This window comes from Vicugna pacos, chromosome 7, assembly GCF_048564905.1.
Source record: "Vicugna pacos chromosome 7, VicPac4, whole genome shotgun sequence".
In the NCBI taxonomy this organism is placed as follows: domain Eukaryota; kingdom Metazoa; phylum Chordata; class Mammalia; order Artiodactyla; family Camelidae; genus Vicugna; species Vicugna pacos.
This window is the reverse complement of record NC_132993.1, coordinates 5,050,017-5,071,392: the sequence shown is the minus strand read 5'-3', so window position 1 is coordinate 5,071,392 and position 21,376 is coordinate 5,050,017. Positions and strand designations below refer to the sequence as shown.

At 54.5% G+C, this 21,376-nt stretch overlaps 2 protein-coding genes across 4 annotated transcripts; both read right to left on the bottom strand.

Moving 5' to 3' along the window:
• Positions 1 to 226: 226 nt before the first annotated feature.
• Positions 227 to 14,392, bottom strand: IQCA1L (IQ motif containing with AAA domain 1 like). Of its 3 annotated transcripts, XM_072965358.1 has the most exons (20): positions 14,350 to 14,392; positions 13,386 to 13,713; positions 12,333 to 12,452; positions 11,839 to 12,024; positions 9,070 to 9,141; positions 7,360 to 7,565; positions 6,797 to 6,881; positions 6,221 to 6,349; positions 5,997 to 6,072; positions 5,524 to 5,630; positions 4,758 to 4,841; positions 4,608 to 4,663; positions 3,809 to 3,891; positions 3,565 to 3,672; positions 2,701 to 2,900; positions 2,172 to 2,258; positions 1,776 to 2,052; positions 1,169 to 1,407; positions 479 to 615; positions 227 to 361 (listed from the first exon to the last, which is right to left on the bottom strand). In XM_072965358.1, the coding sequence occupies exons 1-19, from the start codon at positions 14,358 to 14,360 to the stop codon at positions 508 to 510; spliced, it is 2,562 nt and encodes an 853-aa protein (XP_072821459.1). In that variant the 5' UTR covers positions 14,361 to 14,392; the 3' UTR covers positions 227 to 361; positions 479 to 507. The 3 variants fall into 3 exon arrangements, with proteins under 3 accessions (XP_072821459.1, XP_072821458.1, XP_015100815.2); XM_072965357.1 differs by lacking the exon at positions 227 to 361 and having other exon boundaries at positions 400 to 615; XM_015245329.3 differs by lacking the exon at positions 227 to 361 and having other exon boundaries at positions 400 to 615; positions 1,776 to 1,953.
• Positions 14,393 to 16,489: 2,097 nt separating this feature from the next.
• H2BK1 (H2B.K variant histone 1) lies at positions 16,490 to 18,839 on the bottom strand. Its single transcript, XM_006211298.4, has 2 exons — positions 18,686 to 18,839; positions 16,490 to 16,726 (listed from the first exon to the last, which is right to left on the bottom strand). The coding sequence occupies exons 1-2, from the start codon at positions 18,818 to 18,820 to the stop codon at positions 16,490 to 16,492; spliced, it is 372 nt and encodes a 123-aa protein (XP_006211360.2). The 5' UTR covers positions 18,821 to 18,839.
• Positions 18,840 to 21,376: the final 2,537 nt, after the last annotated feature.

Sequence of the window (21,376 nt, the reverse complement as noted above, 5' to 3'; positions counted from 1 at the left end):
TTCACAGGGAAAGAAACTGAGGCCCAGAGACAGGAAAGGATTGTGGGAAACCACACAAGAGTTTCGGGCCAAGTGGGGCTAGAACCGGGGTCCGCTGGCCTTCAGACTGTTTTTTTTTTTTTTTTTACACTTAATATAGACCTTTCTCCCCTCTCTCTGCTTTCCCTTTCTCCTTCTTTCCTTATTTTTCTCCCTTAAATACATGGAGGAGGAAGAGAGCTGGGGAGGCAGGACAGAAAAATGACAGGAGATGCAGACACGGGTGGGGTCAGAGGACAGGGCTCTGGGACCAGAGCGGAGCCGGCTGTAAGCAGCGAGGGTGTGGGCCTGGAGACGGTGGGGCAAGGTGGAGGCTGGGCACCTGGGAGGGGAAGCACAGAGATGGACAAAAAGAGCAGGTCCCCGAGTGTCTGGTCATTTATACCTCCGCCCCCTCCACATCCGGTCCCTTAGCCCGTGGGGCTCCGCCCAGTCCCACCGCTAATCTCAGACACCCCGGCCTCAGCATCACTTCCTCTTCTTCTTCTCCTTTGCCAGCTTGGCTTGCTCAGCAGCGTCCTGGTCCTTGCTAAGTTCCATTCTCCTCTTGCCCAGTGGGGTCTTGAAGTACCAATCCTGGGTTGGAGGAGGAAGAGGAAGGGTAAATATGTCGGCTCTGACGCTTGGCCCCACTTCCTGACCTTGCTTCTGTTTTTACAGATCTGTGCCCTCAGCACAGACTCCTCTAGGGTCCGGGCGTCCTGCTAGAGCCGTGGTTTGCCTTGCTTTTCACCAAATACTCTAGGCCTCCGTGTCAGCCATTGTCAGGGGCAGGCCCTCCTCCCCCTACCTGCAGCTCTCTCTCTTGTGCTCCCACAGCCACCCCTGGGGGTGGGCACAGACTCAGAGGTGGGGGACGTGAGTGGCTGCCAGTGCCAGAATCAACCAAGGGCTCCCGATACACAGGTGCCCCTTCAGGCTCCCAGCCTCCAGGAAGGCCGGTGAGCCGGCCCTGCGCACATGTCTTTCCCTGGGATTCTTCTCCCCCCACCAGCTGAGCTCCGTGGGAGCAGAGGAAGGGGTCCAGTGTGTGCTGTGGGCCTTCAGAGGGCCGACTGCCCGACTGTTGCTGGCCCACAGCCCTCTTTCCTGGCTCCCCGCACCACCCCGCCCCTACCCAAAGCCTCACCTTCAGGGACTCCTCCTCCTCCCTGTGCACTGGCTCCAGCTTCGCCAGATGCCCCAGGAACTCTGAGGCCACCAGGGGCCGCTTGGACAATCGCAAGAGCCGCTGCTCGGTCAGCGCTGCGTGGACGGCTTGGAGGATACAGCCAGGTGTGTAGCCATCAGACACTTTGGCCAGGGCACTGATGTCCAGTTTCTGGGTCATCTGTCCTCCCCGGGCCTCTATCATGTGCTTCCAGAGCACTGCAGGCATGGGGGGAGGACATGGGGCAGGGAGAGGCAGTGGGCACCTCTGTCTGTACCTGGGAAGAGCTCTGTGCTTCTGGAGGGCGGCTCTACATCCATCAGTGCTTCTCCTCCCGGGAAGGTAAGGATCATCCTCCCCACTTAAGATGAGAAAGTGAGACTCCAGGGACTTAAGTGGCCTGCCTATGTCTACAGAGCCAGGCCAGGACCCAGGCCACTGGACTGCCTGTCTAGTGGCCCTTCCAGAACACCTGGCCATGGAGACGAGGACTCAAAGCAGCAGGGATGGAAGGAGGGGTGAGGAGCTCCTGCAGAGGTGGTCCCTCGACCCTTCTCGGCCCTGTCCCCATGTCCCTGGGCCTCACCATAGCGAGACGCATAATCGGGCCGCGGCACCAAGAGGACCCGCTCGTAGGTGCGGCACAGCCCCTTCATCTCTGCCACTTGCGGCTGGTCGGTGGTCCCTATCAGCATCACACGGTCTCCGGGATTCAGCTGTCGCAGGGCCTTGGTGAGGTCCTTCTTTATTCGCTTTGGGTCCATCTGCTCTGGGGAAGGAGGGGAGGTGGGGAGGGGACACACTGACATCATACGGGCTTCTAATTCCCGGAGCACGTGCCCACGCTCAGCCTCACAGGGATCCTGGCAGCAGAAGGAGGGGCAATAAGGCAGGAGGAGGACAGGAGACATGCCCAAGTCAGGTGAGGTTTGGAGTGACTTGAACAAGCCCACTCCTGCCAGCCCTGCCCAGGCTCCCTCACCTCCTTGTCTTCTTTTGGGACCCGCTTGTAGAAATTCTTCTCAGCATTCCCAATCCAGATCACAGAGGGCTGTAGGTATCGAGCCACCTGGACAGGACAGAGAATAGAAATCTAATGTTAGATGTCCCCAGGCTAGGGTCACTTCCCCATCTGGTCCAGCCCAGTGTCAGGGCCAGCCTCGGGCAGTGGAGAGCCTCGGCCCTCTGGCCTCCACTTTCCACATCCTGCCAGCCCTACTTCTCAGCCCTTTGCATACTCATGACACCTCCATGTGACAGCTTCCCTGCCCTCCCTGACACATTCAGTTTCATCTCTACCATGAGAAGAAGCTACTCTGCTCCCTACTGCCTCCTGCCTCCCCCATCACAGGAGCTCCAGGCACCCACAGGCTCCTGGCGGGGATGCAGGGAGACCTCACCAGCTCCTGAAACTATACCAAATGGGCAGACGGCTGACCTCCTAAGCTTAAAGCTCACTCTGCTCTATTGTCATAGTCTGAGAATGAGAAATGCCATCAGGGGACTCAGACCTTAAAGACTATGTGCACCAGCATCTGCACCCCGGTCTTGCCAGGGTATTTGCCCTGCAGGTTTTCAGGTGACAGGTCGAAAAGGTTGGCACCGGTTTCCGTGCACACGGCCTTCACCAGCATCCTCTTCCCCACGCCCGAGGGGCCCACCAGGAGGATGGAGCGGATGAGGGGTGCCATGGAGTGTATATCTGGGGAGCCTGAGAGAGGAAACAGGGGCCAGAGGCAGGCAGTGGGCCAGCAGGGGCCGGGGGTGGAGATGTCGTGTAAAGTGGGGCCAAAGGCCCTGGGCTGCATGGGAAGAGGTTCCGACCCTGGCTGCACTGCCTTCCCCCGGTGTCTGAGCAATGACCCAGGCCTGCCCGCTGGGAGAGGCAGCCTAGAGGAATTCTAACAGCTTAGCAACCATGCCTATGAAGAGTTACACGCGGGGGTCAGGGGAGAGCCCTCCACCTCCTTCCAATGCCCTTTCTGTTTTCCATACCATCTGTTTCCACTCCTGGATTTGGAAGGGGTGGAATTAAAGGGCGTGTGACCAACCACTTCAGAAAGATCTGGTATTTATAGGCAGTGGGGGCTGGTGCTCAGGGAATCAGACAGACTCTGGGACGTCACTCAGGATTGAGAGGGCGCTAGAAATGTGGGCTTCTCAGCAGATCAAGGGTCCACATGACTTCTGGGATGGCCCAATCCGGGTGTGACCTCCGTGGGGCCTGGCAGGGCAGTTCGACCCAGTCCGTGGCACTGGGAGTTGAAAGCCTGGGCTGGACACGCCTGCCTCAGCCGCCCCCCACCCCTTGCACACAGGCTCCTGGAGAGCCACCTGCCCAGCGCTGGCTCTCCCCTCTCCCCAGGGCCTCTCACCAAGCCGAAGAACCCCATACAAGGCCACGTTCTGTCGTACGTCAAACAAGGAAGGCATAGGCAACTTGTTTGCCAAATTCAGAGCAGATCCAAGATACAGGCAGTCACCTGGGGGAAGGTGGCCGCTGGTGAGTGGCACCCGCCGGGGCAGAGCATGCGAGAAGGTTCCCTGCAAGAATGGCTGTCAGCTGCGGGGGAGGTGCCGTTCCTCAGCCCGGGAGCAGGTGCTGGGGAGGGGTCTCACCAACATAGTCCTTCAGCGCCACTGTCTCGCTCTTCTTCAGCACGCCGAAGCCGATGAGCTCTTCAAACAGAGAGTCCATCGACCTGGCAGAAGATGGGGCGGGGGGGCCCCAAGGACAAAGGGCGAGGGACAGAGATCGGCTGGGGGGATGCTGTAGGCATGAGGAGAGGGGATAAGGGGCCCTCCTGCCCAGCCTCCTCTGGTTTGCCAGCATCTGAAGGCACAACACCAGCCTGCTGGCCTAGAAGGCAGAACGCCCGAGGCAGGTGCCCTGGCCATTGAGAGGGGTGTGAGAAGGACCAGCGCCCTCTGAAAGACGCCCTCTAAGGACCCAGGCATCTGGGTGACATATCGCCCTCTTCCTGAAAACCACACTTAAGGTGTACACGCTCCTGGGAGAGATGGCCATCAGAGCAGCTGGCATCAGTGTGTTCCCGACTCGTTTCACCAGAGGAGTGAATAGAAAGGGACCACTGCTGAGTCCCCCAGTGCCCCCGAGTGGGAGGTCTGGCAGGAGATGGTTTGGTGGGGAAGGCTGATTAAGGCAAAGGTTGGAGGGAGTATTTAAGATACTCCCCTCACAGCTCATTCTGCATCATCACTTTCAAAACACTTTCTTAGGCTTTTGTCTGATCCTCAGCTAACCTGTGAGTTTGGTAGGGCAGATACTTGGTTAACAAGGACGGGGAGTCAGAGAAGTTAAGTGACTTCCCCAGGTCACGCAGCAACAGAACTGGGACCAGAAGTCAGAGCTGTCCTGGACCAGGGCTCACTCCACCTCCCACAGCAAAAGACTGACCTGTCTGAGGTCAGATCTTTTTCCTTTTTCTTTCCAGTTTTCTTCCCCGCCTTTTTCTGGTTGAAAACAGGCACATAGGCAGTTGTCCTCTGTTCCTTGCTTCCCCCACCGTGTGCCCTCCCTTGTCCCGGCCCTGGCCCCTCATCTTGCCTTTGGAGCCTTTGAGGGTCTCCCCTCCTCCCTGTCCACGGCCAGTCGCAGGTTCTTCAGCTCCTGACGCATCAGCTCATCCACCTGGGGGGACAGCAGGTGGTGTGATGGGGCAACCAGGGGTTGGGGAGGTAGGAGGGGTGAAGACAGAGTTGGGGGTGGAGAGGAGCCTCAGGGAGGAGCCAAGGGAGCCCAGCGAAGGCAGCAGGGTGGGTGTTCTTTTGATCCCAACCCTAATCCATATCCTGCTCTCACTTGCTTTCAGCCAGCAGAAGCCCTCAGGATGGAGCCAGTCAGCTTTCAGTTCAAGGCCCAGATCCTCTTTAAAGTCTGTGTGACCTTGAGCAATTTCATGACCTCTCAGCCTTCACTTTCTTATGTGTGATGTCAGGAAAATCATGGTGCCTGCCTCACATGTGTTGTAAAGACTGTGGGATCTAATACTTCCTAGGTACTTGGCACAGGGAGCTCTTTAAGCGTTGGTGAGAATAATGGTGGGTGTGACCCCGGCTCAGAGCCACTCCATTTCCCTCACATCAGGGCCATATCCACACCAGGAGAAAGGGGGACCAAGGAGAGGCAGAGGACAATGGGGACCGAGGGGGACCCTGATGGAGCCAGGATTATGCAGGGAAGGCAGTGCATAGTGGATATCTAGAGGATAGGTGGGCCGGGGGCTGCTGGAGAGAGGGGTGTTTGAGGGCAGAGGGGACAGAGCCTGAAGCAGCCGGAGACCGGCACGGATGCCCTGAGCCAGTGCACTCACCTGTATCCGGATCTCCTGCTCCACTTCCTTCCTCTTCTCCACCTGGAGGGTCTCAGAGTCAAAACTCTGGTTGGGATGGAGGCTCTCATACCTGTTCTTCCACAGATCTGACCGTGGAGAGGTAGGAGTGAAGCAGTGGAGTGTCAGAGGTCCAGGTGGACTCACACACACTCACACACATGTGCATGCATAAGCTCCCGCATGCACACACATGGGGTCTCCACCACTCCCACCAAGTTGCCTGGCCCTGTTCCACCCAGGCCACAGACAGAGGCCCGATCCCCAGGCAGGTGACAGCAAGGTTCAGACCCAAACCCATAATGACCCCCACTAGGAATCACACCTCACAGGCCCCACACCCACATACACATGCTGCCAGGTCATGGTCCACATAGTGCGTGTCCCCTTTCCCCAGGACCAAGGTCACCCCAAGATCCCACAAGCCCGGTCGCTCTCCCCAGCCCCTCTCTCACTTGTGTATTCCTCGTGCCCGGCGTTAATCACGGGGATGGACTTGGATGGTGACACTTTCAGTGTGGTATCTGCTTCCTAGAATAGAAACATCATTTGACCTTGACCTCTCACCTCCACACACCACAAGCTCCGACCCTAATTCTCCCCAGACCAGCTCCCCCCGGGGAATTCCCTGAGGCCCCGTTCCTGCCCACTTGGCCCACAAGTCCAGGCAATGCCTCACCCTCTTCCTGGCTTTTGCCTCCTTCCCTTTCTTCTTCTTTTTTTCTTTTTTCCCCTTTTCTTTTCCCTTACTTTTCTCTTGGTCCTTCTTTTTGCTCTCCTGGACCTGCACCTCCAGTTCCATTTTTACCTGTGACAGACAATGGAAGAGGTTTCAGAGAGGACCCAGGGTATTTTCTAAGAACAAGAGAACCCAGGGCCTGAGCTGAGCTGGGGGTGGATCCAGGACTCCAAAGGCGGGATCCAGGCACAGAGAGTCCCGAGACTTGACTAGGGTGCCGGGTGAGGGAGGGTTCTGCTCAGAGCTGCTGCTCTCCCCCGCCCACGGGGTCTGGAGCCACAGTGGTTCCACCAGACATGTTTCCTTTCCCTGGCCAAGGTGCCTTCTCCAGCTCGCACTAGGCACCCCCCCTCGCCTTGTGATCGTGCTGACTGCATATACTCCCTCCTCCACGTTCACCTCCATCAAGGCCGACCTCTCCCCACACCCATTGCCACCCTCAGCCTACATTCAGTATTCTCCGTAACCTCAGATTCCACCTACCACAGAAGGTCTTTTACCCCTCCTCCAGGGTACCTGTTCTGGAGTCTTGTCTGCAAAGATCAGGTAGGATCCACCTGAAGATTCATCTGGATAATCAGGGAATCGGCCAGTAAGGGCACTAAATGAACATAAGATGGTCAGAGAGATGGATGGATGGATGGATATATGGGTGGATGGACAGATGGATGGATAGAAGGATAGGTGGAGGGACAGAAGGATAAATTGATGGATGGATGACAGATAGAAGGGTGGGTAGAAGGGTGGGTGGATGGTTGGATAGATGGATAGGGAGAAAGATGGAGAAAGATGAAGTCCAGGGATAGAAGGAAAGAGGGAAGGAGTGACCCATCTGGGGACATTCCTGGATGCTTTTCCCATCTTATTCTGGCATTTTCTCTTCCATTTGGGGAAATGGAAAGTCATGTGTGGAGATGTTCCTGTAGGTTGGGGGCCCCAGGTTTCAGCCGAGTGTGTTAGCAGTGTGTCAGGGGGCTGGGGGTGGCAGATGGAGAAAAGGCCCAGTCTGGACCAGAGGACAAAACAGGCGAGGGAAAGAGGGGTTAAGGGTTGGGTCAGCTGAGGCCGGGGACACTGACTGGCACTCGATAAACCACTGTCGAATTTGCTCCATCATTTTCTCCTTTATGTAGGGCCCCTCCGTCTCTCTGAGGGAATCGTAGGTCTTCACCATCGCCAGCTGGAACTCCTCCTCCTTCTCCAGCTGGCGGAGTCTCCGGACCTCCTCCCCAAGGCTGGCCTGGGACATGATGCCCAGGTGCTCCACCTGGTTGGGCGAGGGCAGCTGGGGACGTGGACGAGGAGACAGAGGGGCTCAGGCGTGGGAGTGGGGAGGACCGGCCTCTGCACATACCCCCGCACACGTAAGGCCTTGCGCACACACCCGCACGGAACAACGGGCATGCCTGCATCAGGAGAAATTGTGTTTGGAGCCGAAACTCGTCTGTGTAAATTACTCTGATAATGAGTTTGCTAGATGCATCCGGGCTGGCCCCCCTGCCCGCTCCCCCCAGCGCACCCTCCCCGTGAGCCTCCGGCCCCCGCCCCCACCCGCACTGCCGCCCCGCGGCCCGTGTTGGCAGCCGCTCTCACAGCCACTTTCCCGCCTCATTGGCTCCCAAATGTATTTTAAATATCACTCTGCGCAGAGACAATTACTGAAAACGCTGAGCTCACACTGTTGATGGGCCCGGGCGGCCGGACTCATTCCTCACCCACCGCCGTGCCATGGCCCCCTGCCCCCTCCCCACAAAGGCCCGGCCCGGCCCCCGTCTGCCTGCTCTTGCCTCCTGGGGATACAGCTCTGCAGCCCCACAATGAGTCTGTGACCTCCGCTCCCATGCAGCGGCCACCTGGCCCCTCTGTCCTCCTGAAGCCCCCAAGCCTCCTGGGAGTAGCCATCCCAGGCCTGTCTCCAATCCCTCTGGCGCCCCCAGGTCACCCCCCTCCCCATCTCCCTTTATCGGCCTGGCTTCTGTAGGCTCTGTCCACGGTAAAGCCCCTCCCAGGGATCATGACCCTCACCCCGTTAGTGGCCTTTTTTCCCAAGTCAGCAGACACTAGCTGGGTGGAAGACCATCACAGAGCAGAGGACGACGAGACTCCAGGAGCGCGCACGTGCAAACACACACGCACGCACGCACGCACGCGCGCGCGCGCTGAGATCTGCCCTCTGGCCGCCCATGCTCCCTCAGGGCACATTCATGCTCCTGTCTCCTAGTTCACACTTGGCCATCTGCCTGCAGAGCAGAGGAGAAGCGAGTCTGGGGCCCCCAGAGCAAGGGGGGAGCCTGTGGCCCCTCAAAAATGCTCTGATGTGAAGAAGTTTTGTCTCATCCCAACTCGGCTCTCCGTTATTCTCCCAGAGGCTGCCAGGGCCTGGGCGGGGCTCCCACTGGCCTCTCGGCCTCCTCACTCTACTGAATCCACCCTTGCAGCCTCTGGTGGGCATGGACATGGGGGACGTGGGGTCCACATTCTCTGCGCTACTATCCCTCCCCCCCGCCCCAGGTTTGAGTTCCTTCCGAAGGGCTCCAGAGAGGTGAGGTGGCAAGGGGTGTGGCTTGGCAGTGGCTTTGTGCTTTTCTCTCTCTCAACCAAACCCTGAAGGATCCCTCAACCAGGGTCCCCCTCCGCTCATGCCCACCACAGTCTTGAGTGGAGGGAAATGTGGGCTGTAAGGGGCTGTACAGGGCTGCCCTCTGGGGTAGGTGCACAGAGGGATGAAGAAGGAGGGGGCCCTAACACGGGCCGCCTGGGCCACAGGCTGCAGCCAGGGAGGCACTCACCATGCCGATGAACTCCATCTCTGTTCGCCGGTCCTGCCGAGTGCGTTTCCTCTGCAGGTAACCTTTCCACACCTGGGGGGACACGTGGGCCTGGACATCCCCACATCGCATTTTTGCAGGGATGTTGGGGGAGGAGCGCCAGGGCAGGCGCCTCCTGACCCCCTGAGCAGGCACAGCCCAGAACAGGGTGGGGCGGGTCTGCACCCCAGGTGTCTAGCTCCAAGGCTTTGTCCCCTCAGAGGCCCCAGGACATCCCTCCTTCTCATCTCCACCTTCTAACCTGCTGTATCTTTTGAGGCACAAATCAGAGTTCAAGTACCACCTTCTCCAAGAAATACTCCACACTTTTTCTTAGAATCCCCACAGCATTTAGAATAAATACTTGATTCCACCCAGGCATGCAGACATGGGTGCTATAGAGCCGTGCAGCTCCCCCAGTTAATCCCTACAATTTAATTTAATTTTATTTATTGAAGTATATTTGATTTAAAATGTTGCTTTAGTTTTGGTGTACAATAAAGTGATTCAGTCATACATACACATATATGTGTGTATATATATATATATATATATGTATATACTTTTCCAGATTCTTTTACATTATAGAGTATTATAAGATATTGAATATAGTTCCCTGTGCTATACAGTTAGTCCTTGTTGTTTATTTATATATAGTAGTGAGTATCTGTTAAACCCAAGCTTCTAATTTATTCCTCTCCTCCCTTTCCCCTTTGGTAACCATAGTTTGTTTTCTATGTCTCTGAGTCCATTTCTGGTTTGTAAGTAAGTTCATTTGTATCTTTTTGGTTTTTTAGATTCCGCATGTAAGTCGTATTATATGTTATTTGACTTTCTCTGTCTGCCTTACTTCACTTGGTATGATACTCTCTAGGTCCATCCATGTTGCTGCAAATGGCATTATTTCATTCTTTTTATGGCTGAATAGTATTCCCTCGTATGTATACACCACATCTTCTTTATCCATTCGTCTGTTGATGGACATTTAGGTTGTTTCCATATCTTGCTATTGTAAATAGTGCTCTTATGAACATTGGGGTCCATGAATCTTTTCGAATTGGAGTTTTCTCCAGATATATGTGCGGGAGTGGGATTTCTTGGTCATATGGTAAGTCGATTTTTAGTTTTTTGCGGAACCTCCATACTGTTCTCTATAGTGGCTACAGAAATTTGCATCCCCACCCACCAACTTTTGGCACAAGGAAACTGAGGCCAGAAAATGGGACATGGACCTTTCCTGGTCCAAGAGCCCTTCAGTGCAGAGCTTAGACCAGAGCCAGGTTTCCTGACTCCTCATTCAGTGCTCTTCTCCCAGGCTGCTGGTCACTCCCAGACCCATGGACAACCCAGTGCTACGGGGTGCAGAGCGGGCGCTGCGCAGAGGGAGGCAGGGCCAGTGCCTTGCCGGGTGGTTTCGCTGAGACAGCGCCTGGATGAGCAGGCTCTGCATCCAGGGCTCCCGCCTGGGCTTTGTCCTCCTGCTCCTGCGGCTAGCACAGGAAAGGCCCGCGGCAGCCAAGTGCCCGATACAGTCTTTCCTTTGATGAGTGAACTGGGGACCCCAGAGCCTGGAAAGCAGTAGTTCCATATCCTTGATGTCTGGCAACAGTTATCAAAGGACTTGTTTTGGCTCTCGGGGGAAGGGAAGCTCTGTCTCTGGGGCTGAACTTCCTTCACCAAAGCCTTGCTTCAGGGAGCCTTGAGGGCGAGGACCTTCTGCTCATCCGTGGGGCAGCTGGCCATGGGTACAGTCACCCAAATTCAGGGGACTAAGACTGAGATGCTCTGCATACTGATTAATAATCTAAAAATATATCCCATTTGGAGAATGTGTCCGTTCTCAGGGCTGTTGTTTGTTGGTTGGTTTGCTTTTGGTTTTTGGTGGGAGGGAGTTCTAAGTTTCCTGTACTGGGCTAGGAGACAGAAGTTTTTGAGGCACTGGGACTTGAGAGAGAAGATGGGAGAGACGACTGACTTAAGAGAGAAAGACTGAACCCCAGGTCAGCAGTTTGGGGCCCTTTCTGCCCAGGAGTTTTCCTAGGGTGCCTCCAATCTTGTCAAGCTGGTAACCACTACCGCCCAGCGTGGGCCTGGGTTAGCAGCATCTTGGGGAATGATAGAGGGGCCAGGCCCACATGCTGGGGCAGACAGAATGCCACCTCGGGCAGAGGAGAGGCACGCCCCGCCAGGACGCACAGGAAAATCTAAAGACTGAGCCGGGTTTTCTGCAGTCAGGTGGGGTGGGGTGTGATTATGTTATTTCCTTGTTGAAGGGTGACCCCAGATGGCACAGTCCCTGAAGGCACCTGGATCACATCAGTTCTCAAATTCGATTTTGTTCACCTTGTTTCCTTTTGCCTCCGCAATCAGGAGGCTCAGGAGACATCTCAGTGACTCATTTTTAATAGTCTTAAGAGTTTTGGGGAATGATCGTCCACTCTGTTCTGCTGCTGTATTATGGATCTTTCTTCCCTAATTTTAATGATCCTTCTGTTTCTTAGGCTTTTATGGAATCCCACTTCAAGTCCTTTTGGGGATAGAGATATAGAGTAAGTAATAAACAAATAAGATACAAGCTTATTGACTGATGAAGGTTCCTAGTTTAATCTCTAGTTGGGGGAAAACAGAATCCAAGCACCTGCATTTCTGTTATCAATTGTTGAGCCAGGCAGTCTTCCTGGAGGAGGTGACTCTACCCTGGCCTTCCTCCTGGGCACAGGGGGGAGAGGTGCGGGGGAGGGGGGACTTTACCTTTTGTACAGTGACAGCTGCTTCGTCCTCATTGAACTGGTTCTGCCCTTCCTCCTGGATCTTCCGATCTCTCTCCTCTTCTTTCCGAATCTCTCGCATGAAGGTGGCTCGAAGCCTGCCTTGCCTGGCCCGCTCAGCACTTTGCAGTAGAATTATGGCCTCAGTCCGGTGTAATACTGGAAACCTCTGGCCAGAGCAGGGGCAAAGTAAGAGGAAATGAGGGAGGACTTGTATGCAGGTGGGCAGCTGGGAGACCAGCCCCCAAAGACACACTGGGGGTATGGTCCTCCCAGGGCATCTAGGTGTGTCAGTCCTGACCCTCTGCCTTGCTGTTGGAAGGGTACAAAGAGCAGCCATGAGGAGGCCAGGGATTACCCAGAGAGCTCTCTGAGGTGGATAAAGGGCAGGGCCTCTGTGTCCTGAAGCGTGGCGTCTCAGTTCCAGGAAGGGGGCTACGGGAGGAGTCTGGGAGGGTGTCTTTCTGACTGACTTACCCCCTTGGAGTACACTGGCTCCAGTCTGGAAAGGATCTCTGCCAGCATGTGCTCTTGATCTCTCAGAGCACTGGACTGCTCCAGCAGGAAGTATTTGGGAATTGGAACCTCCAGGTCTGCCTTTGGGGCAATATGGGGGAGGGAGGGGGAGGGAATAAAAGTTCAGATCATCTGGCCAATCCACTTCCATTTTCAGCTACATGTGCAGACCCTGGGGATGTTTTCCTCCATCTTTGAGCCCTGGGGCAGGAAATTTACAGGCTACAGGGGGATGGATCCCCCAAGAGTCATCCCTCTCTTCCCTTGCCCCCATCATATGGCCAGAGTTGAATTCTGGAGGGTCATGGTAGGAAATGGGCAGTGGTCCCAAGCCTGGCTGTGCATCTGAATCAACTGGGAAGGTCTTCATATGCAGGCTCCTAGCCCTCCTCAGACTACCACCTCAGAATGACAGGGTCTGTTTGTTCAAGCCCACAGCTGAGTCTGATTCAGCTAGCTGGGGAAGCTTGGAGACTGCCTTGGATGTGAAACAGTGGACCATGACCTTGGGGCAGCCAGGAGGCCAGTGCAGAATCTCTGTGCTCTGGAACTTGCTGGTGCACACAGAGCACCTGCGGCTCACGTGAAAACACAGATGTAGAAGAGTGGATTTGGGGTGCAGCCAGAGATTCTACATTTCTAACAATCTCTTGGTTGCTGGTCCGCGGACCACCCTTTGAGGAGCAAGCCTCTGGGGAACTCTCTTCACCAAGGCCCTGCAGTTGGGTTTATGCGTCCTCCCAGTCAGGCGGTGCTTCCAGCCTGACTCTCCACCCACCCCCCAGTTAGTTTCCTGCACTTCTGAAACCTCATCCTCTGCTGTGCTCTGCTCTCTCCCCCTTGCAGATGCCCCAATGCCAGGGGGTGTCTGAGGGAGGTCAAGGCTGCGCCTACCCTAAGCTGGCAGGGACGTGGCTTGCCTCCGCAGAGAAGGGGAGGTCGAGGCTTGCCCTGCCCCCTCTCCCCTCCCCCAGCGGGCTTGGGCCTTGTTCCAGGACACAGCCGACGACGCACCGGGGTGAGCGTGAGGTCCTGCAGCACTTGGTCCAGGCAGTGGGTCTCGCACAGGTCGGCGCGCACCAGATCGTCTTTGAGCTCCAGCACACGGCCCGCCACGCCGTCCAGCAGGCGCCGCAGCAGCCGTCGCTTCTGCGGCTGCACCATCTGGTCATAGAGGGTGTCGAACCGGCGCAGCAGCCCCAGGTAGTACAGGTAGAGCGAGGAGAGCCTGTACTGGGAAGACTGCCGCTCCTGCTCAGGCACGGGCTGGAGCAGGGGCTGCTCTTGGTCCAGCAGCTCTTGAAGGATTAAGTGGGAGGAGTCCCAGAGGCGCTGATAAGCTCTGGAGAGGAGGCAGCGGGCAAGGGCTGCGCTGAGCCTCAGAGGAGTGGGGATAGTGGGTTGGGGGAGATGGGCTCTACTGAGGCTTTTCAGGAGTGTAAACTTTGGGTTCCAGGTGTGACGTTAAGGTTGCTCATGGCCCCGGGGTGGAGTTCAGTGAAGCAAGGGGCCGTCAGGGGAATGAGATGGTATTTACAGTGAGTACCACTGAGGCTTAGAGGTGAAAGACTGGGGTCACTGTGGGGAGGGAGTCCACTGATGGATGAGCAAGGAGAATGGAGAGTGGACGTGGCCCGTAAGGAAGCAGAGAGAGGCCAGTTGGAGCCTGCAGTTGGTGAAGGTGTAGCCCACAGATGCTGCAATGGTCTGGGGATGGTGGGTGGAAAGTGGAGGTGAGGGATGAGTGTAGAGAAGGGTCCCTTTCCCAGAGCAGAGCCCTGGTTCTGGAATTGATAGTCCAAGGGAAGCCTGATGAGGGAATCTGACCACAGGCAGGAGTGGCCAGGATTGCTGTGTGGATGTCTGGGCCCAGGCAGGGCTGGCCCACACAGAACTGCCCCCACCAGGCCTTCTCCCCGCGGCTGCCCCAGCCTGATGGGACCAGGGAGGCACTTTGTTCTCCCGTCCCCTCACTCACCCCTCAGACATGGCGCCCACTCTGCACACGGTCCTTTGTGAGCTGGTCCTGGAATCCACAGAAGCTCTGTGGTTCCACCCGGACTCCACCCGGTTTCGAGTCCCATTGTCCCAGTGTTCTAAGGCTGTGAGGAGAGGGGCTGCAGGTACAGGAGCCGGGACGCTCATCTCAGAGGACGTCCTGGAGGCAGCATGTTAGAGGGGTGGGCTTCCGAGTAGCAAAGCCTTGGCCAGGGTGGAGGGTGGGATCAGCCATGGCTACTTTTCTTGTGAGGATCAAAGGAAAGAATGGTCTTTATCTGAAGTCACCCTGTAAACCGTGAGGCTCTGGGCAAATGTCAGTCCTAAAGGCATTACTCCAACTGTACCTCTCAGCTGGAGAACCCTATATTGCTTAATGCAGACCCAGCCTTCTCACTCTTGTATGTGACTGTACCAGAGGCAGGTGTACCAAGGGGCAAAGGGACTGGGACTGGCAGGCCTGGGTTCACGCTCTGAAGTCACACTCCCCTCTTAAAGTGAGCACAAGCATGCCTGTTTCCCTGGGGTCTGAAGGCAGTTCGCCTGGTCTGAGTGCACTATACCTGTGTAGGGAATGACATCAGAAAGAGTAGTGGGTGGGACTCAGTGGTGTTTGGGGCTCTGAACCCTCTGTGGGTTTCCCCATCACTGCTACAGGCTCAAGAGAACATTCTTCAGAAAACACGAAACACAGTAGCAGCAGCAGCAGGCTGGCTCTGGTCAGCTGGGATGAGCTTTTGGGCTCAGTGTCAAGTAGGGACTTATGAATAAACATATAGAGATAGATATACATAAAAGGGGGCGGGGAGAAGAGAGGCAGCAGCCAAGAGGAGCCAGAGAGGAATTCTCGGGATTTAATGTGCCTGCATATTACCTTAGGGTCTTATCAAAATGCAGATTCCAGGGGGAGGGTATAGCTCAAGGGGTAGAGTGTTTGCTTAGCATGCATGGTTCAATCCTCAGTACTTCCTCTAAGAATAAGTAAGTAAACCTAATTACCTCCTCCCCCCAAAACCAAACCAAAACAAACAAAATTCAGATTCCAATTCCACAATCTGAGCTGGGTTCCAAGATTCTGCATTTCTAACAAGCTCCCAGACGTTTCAGATGCTGCTGGCCTCTGATTCATACCTTGAGTAGCAAGGTATGAAACACGGAGGGAGTGGGGAAGATCCGAGGTCTGGGGCCAGGTCTCCAGGGCCTGCCCCTTTCTGGCTGCGGGACCAAAGTGTGGATAATTCTCATCTCATGGTGTCTCCCCAGTAAGTCTGACATAGGAGGAAGCACAAGGGAAGTAGGTAGGTTTGCAGCCAGACTTCAGCCATGATTCCAGTGAGCTTTTTCAGTACATGAAGTTGAAGTTACAAAGGAGCATTAAAGATTTTGGATGGGATCCTAAATCCCAACCCTTCACCCCACCGCCTTAGAGGCTGAATGAGAGAGGGAGAAAAGGCAAATGTGGTCACTGGTTAAGTGGTGAATCTAGGTGAAGGCCATAAGTGGTCGCTGTATTTCTTTGTAAATTTTTCTATGGTTTGAGATTTTTCAAAACAAAATTGGGGAAGAAAAATTAAGAGTCTCAAAAACCTGCTCACCTATTTGTTCTGAAATTAAAGGGAAGAAAACATCAGAGGAAAATAAAAACATATTGCAGATCCCAGTTGGTTGTTTAGCAGGTGGTCTGGGCCTTCCGTTTTTGTATCTTGAAGAATAGATCTGTGTAGCCCCTGTGCCCAGCAAGGGAAAAAAAAAGATAGTTTGCCAGAAACGGCATTGCAGAACCATGGCCTGAAAGAGCAACACACATGAGGAATTTCTGGCCCAGAGAGGGAAGGATGAAAACAGCCAACAGCAGAGCCAGGATTCTAATCCAGGTCAAGTCTTCCTTCATCTCACTAAGAACTAGAACCTTGTACATTTATAAAGCACTATCACATGTTGCTCGTGGGGCGGATCCAGAAAGCAGTTTTTAAAAAGTGTGAATAAGTGTTGTTTCACCTCAGTAGCCGTAAAAAGTGCTGACACCCTCGTTTCACATCACACCTTGCCTTCATGCAGCCCTTTTCAAATCACCACAGTGCGCGGGAGCAGTTTGCCCTTTATTAATATTAGGCCCTGGGTCACTTGGAGCTGGTGTACTTGGTGACAGCCTTGGTGCCCTCAGACACAGCGTGCTTGGCCAGCTCCCCAGGCAGCAGCAGACGCACAGCTGTCTGCACTTCCCGCGATGTGAGTGTGGTTCGGCTCGAGTACTGGGCCAGTCGGGCGGCCTCGCCAGCCAGCTGCTCAAACACATCATTCACAAACGAGTTCATGATGCTCATGGCCTTGGAGGAGATGCCGAGGTCGGGATGCACCTGGAGAAGCAGCAGGACCACTGTATTAACCAGGAGGCTCTGCTTGGTACCATGAGCCCCAGGCCTGAGTTGGGCACTGCAAGGCCACCTCACCAGCCTCTTCCCAGAGGCCAAGAGACATGGAAATAGGGGTTTGTATTTTTACTACTGTACCCAAGTTTTTTTGTTTGTTTCTTCCAACTGCAAGTGGTAAGGAATGCTCTTTCTCTCTCTTTTTTACTTTCTTCGTTTAATGCATCTGCATAGTGTTCCATAGGTTATAGCACCGTTCCTCTGTTAATTTATGGGGTTTCTATTTAGGGGTTTTGTTTTGCTTTTTGCTATTATACTGTGTTAAAATAAATATATGTCTTTGAACACTTGTAAGAGCACAATGAAGGTTATTCCTAGAGGGTTTGTGCACATAACTTGGTAGATAATTACCAATTATTTTCCAGAGAGGACACAATCTCAGCACCAGGCTAGGAGGGTGGAGACCTGGGTTCTGTTGTTGTACCCCAAGTCACTGCCTGCCCTAAATAAGACAGCTCCTCTGGGCTTCAGTTTCCTCTTCTGTCACGCAAGCTTTCAAACTAGGTGACCTCTAGTAAAACAAATGGTAGCAATCTTGTAACAATCCTAAAATTTGAGTAGGCAGACATGGTTTTTCCATAAAGTGGGAGTTGAGTTCCAGAGGACACACATCACACCAGTGATGGAGATGGAACTAAAACTCAGGCTTATCAGCCCGGCCACTCCCTCTCCCCACTGCCTCTGGTCGCCTCTGAACTGACAGCTGGAAGGCAGAGCCTGTACCAGGTGGGTTTAGCCTAAACCCCTGTGTTGTCATCACATCCTATTCTCTGCAGGGTGAGGGAGTGGCTCCCTCCCCGACTGCAAGCTTCGAAGGGTGAAGGGTGCGGGGCCTTGCCCCGCAGCTCTCCTCTGCGAGCTTAGTCCTGATCCAACCCCTCCCTCACTATTTTTGAGCCAAAAAGTTAGGCTAAGCGGCAGGGTCACTAACACCCACTCTCACTCCACTTCCTTCAGAACCCTGGAGCCTGCTCTCTGCTGCTGCCCTTTGGCCAGTCCACGTCAGCGCCAGGCCCACCCAGAGACCCAGGCTATCAGGACATTCAGACTGCTAATGGGATTCAGACCCGAGACAGGCTCACGTCTGGGATCTAATTGAACAAGGGGTGAGACTCTCAGGCAGGCTGGGGAGACCCAGGGCAGGCAGCCCTGCTCCTGGGCGTCCTCCCAGCCCTGGCTCTGCTGAGCAGGGCAGAGACTGAGGCCAGGTCGCCTGGAATCCTCTAGATACGTTGGTTGTTGGGTACCCAATGGTGTCCCAAAATGCCTGTCAGTGCTTGAGTCCCAGGAATAGGTACCTCTCACGGGTGTGCTGGGAGGCTGCAGAAACAGAGTGCATGAGGGCTAAGGGGCGGGACAGGCAGGAAGCGTGTGAGGGGCTGACCTCTGCTTCTGTCAGGCCATGTGGCTCAGTCACCTCACTGAGTATTTATGCACCTCAGGTTCCAACCCCTCAGCCCCTCAAAGACTGAGTGCCCTCCATGTGGAAGGCCTTCCCCAAGACTGTAGTTCATGTGAATTGCTCCTCGCTCTGGCCACCACTAACTAGCACTTCTGGTTTTTACCGGTGCGTTCGGCACCTGATCACCCTGAGCCCAGCACTGTCCTGTGGTCTTCCTTTAATTATGTCCCACTTAACATTCCACGTAATCATCTTGTCTGTCCCAAAGCCCTATATAAGCTCCTGGACTGTGGGTAAAGCATGCTTTAATTGTCTCCTGCACATCACAGGTGTAGGACAGACACTGGGCGGTGGCACCTCTGAGATTAAGTGTTACCCCACGGTGTGCCTAAGGCCACTCGCCTCAGTGCCAGGAGTAAATCGGGTCCCCTTTCAAGGCTCTCTGGCCAGCACACGCCACACACACGCTGGCTCCCCACTCTCACCTGCTTCAGCACCTTGTAGATGTACATTGAGTAGGTTTCTTTGCGCCGGCTGCGCTTTCTGGGCTTCTTGTCCCCGGAACTGCGGCCCCTCCGGCTCCCAGGCTGCTGCTGCTGCTGCGCATGCTCAGCGCTCATCCTCCTGCTCTTCCTCAGGGCCTCCTCCCGCTCCCTCGGGCCAACTTTTATGAAGTCAGCTGCCCACCTGGGAGGGCGGGGGGGCCGGCACCTGGGGGCAGGGGAGGAGCTTGGCCTGACAGTATCCAGAACGCACTCTGGATTAATCTTATAAGAGGCTAATTGCTCCCTCCTCTCCCCCAGTGATTTCCTGTCTCTGAACAAGAAACCCCCCAGCAGCACCCTTCCCCACCCTATCACCTCCCAACACCTGCTGAAGTCCACGCGCCCACTCAGCACGCATGTGCTTGGCACGGCTGGGTGCTGGCCGTCGGGAGGAACACAAAGCACACTCCCCCAGAGGGCCCTGCAAATTAGCTGACGAGACAAGACTGGTTCACATGAAACAATTAGGGAAGAGTAAAAGGGGACAGTTCACACGGAACTTAGGGCTACAGGGGCCAGAGGAGGCTTTAGAGAATAAATGGGGATTTGAATCTGCTCTTGTGGGATGGGCACAGTTTAACTGGGGAGAAGGGAGGAGGTTTTAGTTGGGAGGAACGGGAGAAAGAGAAATGGCGTGAACTGCAGGTATAGCAAGGCTTGGACCGAAGGCAGAGACGGAGCAGCCGTGAGCCTGAGCCTAGCTGGCAGCGGCAGGAAGTGCAGCGGGGTGGCCTGACGGGGAGGCAGGTAGCGAAGCCGGAGCAAGAAATGCTGCAGATGAGTGGGGTCCCTGTGGAAGTTTGCTGCGAAGGGAAGGAAAGAAAAAGGCTGTTACATGGGGAAAGTTAGCCGTCTCTCGGCGCACCTATGTGTGAGCGAGTATTTCAGGTTCTTGAACGCTCTGATTATAGAAACCGGAGCGCACGCAAGGTACAGGCTGGCGGGAAGGTGGGGAAGACAAGCATCACCTGTCAGCAGGTAAGGGCAGGCCTGAGTAACCCCCGCCTCGCTGGGCTCTGCTTTTCCCCGGTTTCCGATATCCAGGCTCGTCCTACTTGCTCAAGTTCAAGATCATCAGGGTGGGCAATCCTTAGTGCAAAATAAGGCACTGCTAATCTTAGGCTTTTGTAGAAGTATGTATTTTGTGGGTTTTTAAAGCATTCTTAAAAGTGTTGAGACTGGCTTTTTTTCTGGACAAGCCGACCAGCCCACTACGTCCACTCCTGTTCTGAAGCCTCCCCATCCATCACGCACACGACACCCGAGATTAGTCCTCAGCATGCCTAGGCCTCCCTTGGCTGAAGCAGTAGCTCTGTGTTCCCATTACCTTCCTGACCAAGTCTGGATACTAGGACTTTCTGAAGTCATTTTTCTCTAGGCTCCACTTAAGGTAGGAAACAGTAAAGCCAGGCCTATCAGGGTCAGAGGGCAGAGGAGTCCTAGTCCCTCTTTCCAGCGTGGAATCTCGGGCTCAGCTGCAGCTTGTCATCTGATACTGTTTCCTCTGCCCAGGGCAGCCCTCAGACTCCATGGCCTCCTAAGAAGATCCTTTCAAGTTAAGAGTACCAATCCCACCTTTCTGGGCAGCACTCATGAGAAACTCCCCTCCCCTTTTAAGTCCTTTGTGTACCCTACTATCTAAGTCACAATTTAGCATCTGATTTATGCCCTTTCTGTCTTACTGGCTTTCCCTTTAGATCACGAGCTCCTTGGGGGTTTAGACACCATCTGGGACTTCTGTTGTTTTACAGTTGTAGATGTACTATAATGAGCCTGAAAAATCATGGCTGTGTATGTTTCCCCATGGGATGGTCCTGAGCTTCCAGAGGCACAGCGAGGAAGCCGTATCAGTAAAGCTGGAACCCTGGTGGCACAAAGGCTGAAAGTGCTATTGCAGTTCAGACGGGCTGTACAGAACCCCGGCTCAGAAGTGAAACAGATGGCGCTAATGAAAATTAAGGCCGTGGACAGGTGAAGTAACACAACTTCCTGTATCCCACTAGGAGCAGATTCACAAACTTCAGTGTGGAAATTCAGACTCCTGACCATGCTTGCATCTCTCCCATCCATCCCACCAAATGGAATCAACAGGCCCGAAGTCCAGGAATCTGCATTTTTAACAAGCATCCCAAGTGCTGAGTTTCAGGCAGCAGCAGGAAAGCCTCAGACCATTCTGTAAAACATGCTCTGTGTACAGGAATCATACAATAAAGGTGTTATACATAAAGAAATAAACCAAGTGAAAACAAAAACAAAAACAAAAACATGCTCCAGGAGAGCAGTTCTCACAGTGTGGCCCCCAGAGAAGCATCAGCATCACCTGAGAACTTCTGAGCGCTGTTAATTCTCACCCCACACCTACTGAACCAGAAAGTCTGAGGCAAGACCCACACCCAGCCGTCTGTGATCTAGCGAGTCTTCCAGGTGATTCTGATACACATCAATGTTTGTGAACCACTGGCCTAAGAAAAGTCACAATTTCACATCAGAATGTGAAGAGAGTTCACCTGTGGACCAGTCTCCAGTCTGCATCCATCCCACTGACTCCCACCCCAACTCTTCCCAAGGGAAAGTGTAAGCTGGCACTGCAGTGGGGAGGGGAGTAAAAGGCCTGGATACCCAAGAAGGAAG

Excerpts from the sequence above, each read along its gene's own strand:
- H2BK1 (XM_006211298.4), bottom strand. The coding sequence starts at position 18,820 with ATGAGCGCTGAGCATGCGCAGCAGCAGCAGCAGCCTGGGAGCCGGAGG. Across the intron at positions 16,727-18,685 it reads TCTACAAGGTGCTGAAGCAG|GTGCATCCCGACCTCGGCAT; the intron begins GTGAGAGTGGGG and ends CTGCTTCTCCAG.
- IQCA1L (XM_072965358.1), bottom strand. Across the intron at positions 6,073-6,220 it reads AGGCAAAAGCCAGGAAGAGG|GAAGCAGATACCACACTGAA; the intron begins GTGAGGCATTGC and ends TTTCTATTCTAG. Across the intron at positions 2,053-2,171 it reads TCCCAAAAGAAGACAAGGAG|GATCCCTGTGAGGCTGAGCG; the intron begins GTGAGGGAGCCT and ends TTCTGCTGCCAG.